The sequence below is a fragment of the Trichechus manatus genome, unplaced genomic scaffold (genome assembly GCF_000243295.1).
Source record: "Trichechus manatus latirostris isolate Lorelei unplaced genomic scaffold, TriManLat1.0 scaffold00001, whole genome shotgun sequence".
Taxonomy (NCBI): domain Eukaryota; kingdom Metazoa; phylum Chordata; class Mammalia; order Sirenia; family Trichechidae; genus Trichechus; species Trichechus manatus.
Window position 1 is genome coordinate 21,389,617 of NW_004443937.1, and position 8,222 is coordinate 21,397,838.

The window sequence follows — 8,222 nt, forward strand, 5'->3', positions numbered from 1 at the left end:
TGTCTGGCTGTCTCAGTCAGGCTCTTTTCATATTTGTGGCTCCTCAGAATGCCATTCAGGGCCTCGCTTGGCACCCCCTTGGACTTGCTCTCAGGGGCAAGTGCCCCCTTCTGCCCCCTACTCACGACGCCTCTGCTTTGGGCTTTCAGTCTCTAAGCTGTGGAAGGGAGCTCTGGTGACACAAATGGTTAAGCACTGGGATGTTAACCGAAAGGTTATCAGTCTGAACTCACCCAGAGGCTCAGCGGGAGAAGAAGCTGGCCATCTGCTTCTGGAAAGATTACAGCTAAGAAAACCGTATAGGGCAGTTCTACGCTGTTACATGGGATCACTTTGAGTGAGAATTGATGGCACCCAACAACAAGCTGTAGTCAGTTCTGACTCATGATGACCCCATGTGTGCAGAGTACAAAGGTGCTCCATAGGGTTTTCAAGGCTGTGATGTTTTGAAAGCAGATCACCAGGTCTCTCTTCCGAGGCACCTCTGGGTGGGTTCAAACCACCAGCCTTCCAGCTAGTAGTTGAGCACTTAACTGTATGCACCACCCAGGGACTCCTGTAGAAAACTGGCAGTAAGGCAGTAATTCTTGTCCATAGAAACATAAGTGAATATTGTCCTTGAAGATACAACTAATTCCCATCCTGGATAAAGGATGATTCCAAACATAGATATTAACCAGTCTTGCATCTATTAGCAAATTTATTTCAGCATTCCTGGCTGCTTATACACATCTGTTCTTCAGATGCTCCTTTGACCTGATCATAACATCTTACTAGTGTGTTTGTTTTATATTCGTATGACTTTGCCTTTGAAAATTATGATTTACAATGACTGATTTATGATTTATAAATCACTAACTCAGATCAAACCTTCATCATCCATTCCCTGTTTTATATTGAATGCCAGCTTGCTCATCATTCCCCACCTCTAACACACAAACAACACACACACACACACAGAGTCACACTCTTATCCTCATACACATCTAACATCCCCTACGCACCCAGAAAAAAAGATTTTTTGGAGGGGAGGGCAGCTAAAAATGCAGGCAGCTGGATATTTTATATTAAAGGAGGGCTGGACACCAGCGTATATGAGGCAATCTCAGAGACCAAATTATAGAGACTGAACTGGGTGATGACCACAGGTGGGAACAATACGTCTCTTTGGAATGTGTCATCTATTTGGAGTCTGAGTTTTACATTGAATCCTAACTTTCAGCTCAAGCTAAACTGTTCCAGCCCAGTTCTTCCTGGGACTCCTTCCAAGGCCTCACCCAGCGTCCTCTTTCCACCACTAAGGAAGAATGCACCTAGTGCCAGGGGTGGTGACAGTGAGTTGGCTATGGCCCCTCCAAGACCAGTTATGGATTTATCAGCATTGTCTTAAATGTCTGTTCCTTTTTGGGCTGCCATGCCCTGCCACACTGGATCACCTGGACCTTTACTGGATGAGAATTCAAGATGCCTGGACACCTCGAGTGGGAGGCATAGAGAGGCTGCACTGTGGGTGGTGGGTGTTAGATTATCTCTGGGTGTCTCCTTGGACTGATCTCTAGAGAGACCCAACAGAGGGACTGACCCATGGAAGGAGAGGGTTTGTTCTGGATAAGTACCAGTCATCCCATCACTCTGAACTGTGGTGGGGTTCAAGGGAAGGTAATCATAGGCTCTTCTCTGCAGCCTGGAAACTCCAAGTGTGGTCCTGGACCAGCAGCACTGACGTCACCTGGGAGCCTGCTCAGGCCCCACCCGAGACCTTCTGACTCAGAACCTGCAGTTTAACAAGACCCCAGGTGATTCATGAGCACTGTAGAGTTTGAGAAGTGCCAGAGTGAAGGAAGTCACACCCACCTAGGAGCGCTGAGCCCTGTGTTCTGTGAATCTCATTAGCTGGGTGACTGTGGGCCAGTTATTTTCCCCTCTCAGAGCCTGTTTCCTTGTCTGTAAGAGAAGAACCTCTGGATCAAACGTATGCAAAAGCACTGCCCAATTGTTGTTGTGTGCCATCAAGTTGATTCCAACTCATAGTGACCCTATATGTCAGACTAGAACTGTCCCAAAGGGTTTCTTATGTAATTTGTTTAGAGGACAACAGAACCCCTAAGAAGCCCTGGTGTGGGGTGGGGTTGGCAGATGAGAACACCTGTGGGTGGGCAGATGGGAGGTTCCATCCCAAGCTGCCCCTCTGGGCCTCACCCAGACAAATGAATGCTCATTAGCAGCAGGGTAGGTCCTTTGTTCACAGTGGACCCCAGCCAGGGCCCAGGGATCAGGGGGGCAGGGTTGGGCCCTGGAGCTGACCACAGCACTCCCTTCCACTGGCCACCTCCCCTGTGGCTGGGAAGTCAGCTCCATGCCCAGCCCACACTTCCCAAGCTCTTTCAGGGTGACCTATTGCAGGAATTTGTCCTTGAGCACCGTATCTTAGGCCTCCTTCCTTGATTGTTCTGAAGACCAAATGGAGCTCTTTGCCCTCACTAGACACAGGGAAGGAGGGGGCAGAATGAAATCACTTTAATAGCATAGCAACGCGTTAGGGCCAGGAGTCACAGATGAGGGGAACATTGTGTCTTCCACTTGCACACGTTGGCAGAGCTGCACAGTTGCACTGGACAATCTTACAGACAGGTTTTTCACATTGAGAACTTAATAAATAGATAATTGAAGTGTCACTCTTCAGAGACAGTGAGTTACGACTGTGATTATTTTCTTATTCTGTCTTCTCTGAGATGGGAGGTTACTTCTGGTCCAGCTGAGGAAGCATGCGTCCCCTAGGAGGGATATTCATACTCCTCAGCACTGCGGCGGCCAAAATCCATCCAGCCCATGTAGTCCCGGTCACTTATCCTGTGGCTGGGGTCCAGGCCCTGCAGGTTCTTCACGATAGACATCCGGCCGGAAGGAGCTACAAGGGCCAGGGAGGAAGGACATAGGAACATTATGTCTATAACATCACTAGTTCAATTTGTAAATGAGAAGATTGGGAAAACCAGGCAAAATATAACATACATCTTCTTAAGGATGTCAAAGAGCTACCAAGATAGTGAAATTTCTGGACCAAGATATAAGAGAGGAGATGGATCCAGGTCTCTGTAACTGGAGTTATTGTTGTTAGGTGCCGTCGAGTCAATTTCGACTGATAGCAACCCCATGGGACAGAGTAGAACTGCCCCATAGGGTTTTCTAGGCTGTAAACTTTAGGGAAGCAGATCATTGGGTTTTTCTCCTGCGTAGCCTCTGGGTGGGTTTGAACCGCCAACCTGTCGGTTAACAGTTGAGTTTCAGAAAGGGTAATATTTACTCTAGTATTTACATGGGTTTGCTTTGTGTTCTGCAAGTATTTAGGTGGATTCATTTCTTCCTGCCTTTCATGGACTGAGGAGTCCCTGGGTGGTGCAAATGGTTAAGCACTCAGCTGCTAACTGAAAGGTTGGAGGTTTGAGTCCACCTAGAGGTGCATTGGAAGAAAGACCTGGTGATCTACTTTCAAACACTCAACGATTGAAAACCCTGTGGAGCACAGTTGTACTCTGACACAAATGGGATCACAGGACTCACAGTTGAATCAATGGCAACTGGCAACGGCTTTGTTTTCAGGGACTGGTGACTTGCCTGAGTTTTCCTTTGTCACCCCACCCTCAAAGCTATTCTTTCTTATGTACATGACCCTCAGCAGAAGCCAGCCAAGAATCTCCCCAGTACTTACCCACTTTTAAATCTCAGCCCTTAATAGCTCTGAACATGGCTTGTCCTCCAGAAAGCTCTTGTTGTTAAGGTAATACAATTACAATATTTTGGTGTTGGGATGATTTAAAAAAAAAAAAAAGAAGGAATTGATCCTCATTGCTAGAATAATACCGTTTAAAATGGTTAATTCAAAAGCTAACTTCTTTTTTAAAAACAATACTGAGAAAAAGACACACCATCAGATTAAAATCCTTAGCCCAGAAGCGTGGGCAGAGAGGTAGGTAATAAAAAAATCATTTAAATCAGTCATTTTGCCCAAAATGCAATAACCAAACCTGAAATGGGCCCTTTGGGATGGGAGCTAAGTCCTTGAAGATAGGATGATTCCCATGTGTAATTCAGACTGAATGAGTAGGGACAGGAAGAGGTGGTTTCTTTGGAGACATGGGACACAGTCCCAGCCCACAGGTCACTGGGAGTGGCTTCCTGACATATGAAATCAGTATAACACCTTCTTCTGTGCAAAGTAAGATTCAAGAAAGGTCCCTCAGGACAAGCCCAGGCTGCTTTGAGGGTAGAGGAGCAGAGGACTCCAGATAGTACCCACTGGGTTGGGCCACTAGGTCCCCACCTCTCATGATGCTGCAAGAGGCTGCTCCTATCAGCTTATTTATTGAACAAAGACATGGCAGAGGCAGTTACCCTGCCTCACTGGGTCTTCAAACTAAGCAAGCTAAATTAACAAAAGGAAACAATTCCACAGAGCAACACCTCCACCCTCCCTTTTCTTGCTCCCCACACATCCCCTCCCAGCCTGGAAGTGAGTCAACCCAGCTTGCTCCAGCCCCTCTTGGACCTCTGCCCAACACACACAGAAGAAAAACAGCCCCTGTTGTTAAGTTGGAGCCCTGGTGGTGCAGTGGTTAAGAGCTTGGCTGCTAACCAAAAGGTTGGCAGTTCAAATCTACCAGCTACTCCTTGGAAACCCTGTGGAGCAGTTCTACTCTGTCCAATAGGATCACTATGAGTCAGAATTGACTCAATGGCAGCAGATTTAGTTTGGGTTTTGTTGTTAAACTGTTCAAGACCTTTCAGGTGAAACATTAGTTCTCTCATTCAGCAGAACCTACAGACCCAGGTACCTGTAACACATACACAATGAGGTTTGCCCCATCTTCCTGCCTGCTCTGCTGATGAACGCCCACTCCAAGGACTGGGCACTGATGGAATTTCCAACTAATGGAAGCAAAGTGACAGCTTTGATTACAGTGAGCAGCCTGGGTCATTGGTGGGGACACCATGTTCAGTCATGGAAGCTGCACTTGCTACACACCTCACTGTCCCCAGTCAGCACACAGCTCTGTCCTTGTTTTGCATGCATTTCCTAAGGTCCTCACTCACTTCCCCAGTGCCTAACCCAAGGCAAGGGCTTACACATTATTTATGGAATTGAATGGAATGGTCTGGCTCTTCTAGACTTTTAAACCTGGAATGTACAGTACAACTGGGAAGCTGGATGGTTTCCAGACCCTTTGGATAGGCTCAGCCCTGCTGCTGCCTAGATATGCAACCTCGTGTAGGTTACTTACCCTTCTAGAGCCTCAGTTTCCATACTGACAAACCGGGGATAATAACACTGTGCAGATAATACAGATGTAACATTGAATCTCTGCTGGGCAGGGAGCAGGTGCACATTCGATGTTAGATGCCTCCCAAGCCCTCCCCTCCCAATAGATTTGCTTCTCTTCAGGTCATTGAAAGCTCTGGGGACATTCCTAGAGATCGACTATTGAGCACTGCCGAAAGAGTAAATGATCTTGTTTAGGATCTTCAAGCATTATATATGCTTTGTTGTTGTTGTTAGGTGTCATCAAGATGATTTTCAACTCAGACAGACCCATGGGACAGAGTAGAACTGGCCCATAGGGTTTTCTAGGCTGTAATCTTTATGGGAGCAGATTGCTACATCTTTCTCTCTTTCAGTGTAATTAGCAGGAAAGCAAAACAGAAGCTGCTGGGTAGGTTTGAACCACTAACCTTTTGGTTAGCAGCCAACTGCTTAACTGTTGCTCCACCAAGGCTCCTTATTATATATACAATAAGCAAAGCAGGAATTGCCCCAAGTCGATTCCCACTCATAGTGACTGTATAGGACAGAGTAGAATTGCCCGATAGGGTTTCCTAGGCTGTAATCTTTATGGGGGCAGATAGTCACATCTTTCTCCTGCGGAGCTGCTGGTTCGAACCGCCGACCTGTCAATCAGCAGCTAAGCGCTTAAACACTGCCCCACCAAGGTAAAAATCTGATACAATCCCAAAATACGTAAAATACTCAAAGAAACTGAACAGTTTTTAAATGTATATATATTTATCCCTAGTTCATATTTGTCAAATAGAAGCGTATGCTTGTTTGCTAGCTACCGCTGATCTGTGAGTGTTGGCAGCTGAAGTTCTAGGTGACTGCTATTTCTACCTGTGTTGTTTGGACAACAGGCTGAAGGCAAAGGAAGAAGGCTGAGAAGTAGGGAGAGGAAGAACTTTCCAACTAAGATGTGTGCTATAAGAGCCACTGACAAGCATCAGACCTGGGAAATAATGTGGTAACTGGCTTTTTTCTGGAACTGTTTCTCTGTGAACTTTCCTGAAGGTGGAGAGAGGAGGGAGGTTGATTAGCTCTCAGATTTTCTTCCAGAAAAAAAAAAAAAAAAAAGCCTAGAAAGTTTCAGATTGATCTGGCTGAAATTCAGCCCATACCCAGGGTCAGATATTAAATTGCTTTCAGAGAGATAATCAGCAGGAGCCCCCAAAAGTTTTCAGACCTTTTCTGTTATCCTACTAGTATTTCCATCTCTTTCAATGTAATTAGCAGGCAAGCAAAACAGATGGTGAGAGTTCCAGCAATTTCCCAAAGGGAGGAAGAAATATAAGAAGTCACCTTCTTCTCTTTCCCTCTGAAATCCCCTACTTAAAAAGGTTCCAGTCTCACCTTTATATGAAACCATAGGAGACTCTGAAGCGCCAAGCCTCCATTTTCTCTTCCTCTAGTCAAATCCAGAAGGAGCCCTGGTGCTGCAATGGTTAAGTGCTTGGCTGCTAACCAGAAGGTTGGCAGTTCGAACCCACCCAGCAACTCCGAGGGAGGAAAGACCTGGTGATCTGCTTCCGTAAGGATTACAGCCAAGAAAACCCTATGGGGCAGTTCTACTCTGTCACATGGGGTGGCTATGGGGCAGAATCCATTCAAGGGCACCCAACAACAGTCAAATCTAGTAGAGCAAGAGAGCCTCCTGGAAAAGGGAGCCTGCCTGCCCCCCACCTCCACCCACCAGCATTTGCTGAGTGGTTTGAAGGTCTAGCTGTGTTGGTTCAGTTGAGCACCTGCCCCACAGCCAGAGCGCTCACCATCAGTGTCACTGTGGATCCAGTTGGTAGAATAAAGGGTTGGGCAATTATGGCCAAGGAGAACTCAGAATTGGTGCTGATTCCTTTCTCCCATTACATAGTTTGGTGAAAACTGATATTGTCACTTCTTGTTTAACTGCTGTTGTCAGATCTCAGGCATTGGCAGTATTGATCGCATCCTGCTAGAGTGTTACCAATTGTCAGTATCGAGGGGCTAGAGGTTTCTTTGTGTCTACAACAGAGACTATTTACTGCATATGTGAACTCTTTTAGAGAGTTCTACATACACATTTAAATTCATATTTGCAAAATAAATTTAAATCTTATCTTTTAATGTCTTCATGAAATGACTTGAACTTAGCAACACTGGGCCAAAAATTATTTCAAAGAAAGCTTTTAAAAAGGTTCTTCTTCCTAATGAAGTCCCTTCCTGCCTTCCCCCCCCCCCACCTTTGCTACAAAGTACGTTCTGAAAACTGAACTGTCTCGTGTGGTATAGCCAGGGAAAGGAAAATAAGAAACCTTTTAGCTTAACCTGTCGCCTGCGTTTGCCCCAAGAGATATCTACAACAGTCGTGCGCTAGAGGAGAGGCTCTGGAATGGGAGCCCCGCTCCTGGGCAGACGTGAGGGATGGAGAGGAGCCATCCTTACCTTTCCGGGCCTGCTGGATATATCTGGCCAGCAGCGCTCCCAGGTGCGCTCGGGGCTCGCCGTCCACCCTCTGGACGGCCCTCATTGGCCTCCGGGGAGCCTCCTCTGGGCCCTGCACCCCGGGGCCAGCTGGGTCCTCCGGGTGCGCGGGCTGAGCCAACGCACCCACCGCCAGTACTGCCATCAGCACGCACAGACGCACGCCGCTATTCATGGCTGTAGAGGGTAAAGGGGAAGGGGGCAGTTAACCGAAAGGTGGGGTCCGATGGACTCCTGGGGGGAGTAGGGGAAGCCAGGGCACAGAGAAGGGTCTTAGCCCAAATACGGGTCGCTCCGGACGGGCCAGGCTAGCACAGGCAAAAGGACTCGCTGGGCGCAGACTCGAGTTGAGCGGCCACAGCACGTGCGTAAGGGCGCACCAGGCTTGTCTTTGGGTAAACCACACCCGGTGCATGGGGAGCGCGCAGAGACCCCAGTG

General features: G+C 47.4%; 1 protein-coding gene across 1 annotated transcript; it reads right to left on the bottom strand.

The window, feature by feature from the left end:
- Positions 1–2,774: 2,774 nt before the first annotated feature.
- Positions 2,775–7,958, bottom strand: CCK (cholecystokinin). The gene is made up of 2 exons (XM_004368424.1): positions 7,745–7,958; positions 2,775–2,908 (listed from the first exon to the last, which is right to left on the bottom strand). Exons 1-2 carry the CDS (start codon positions 7,956–7,958, stop codon positions 2,775–2,777), a joined length of 348 nt encoding a protein of 115 aa, XP_004368481.1.
- Between the last annotated feature and the right edge of the window lie 264 nt (positions 7,959–8,222).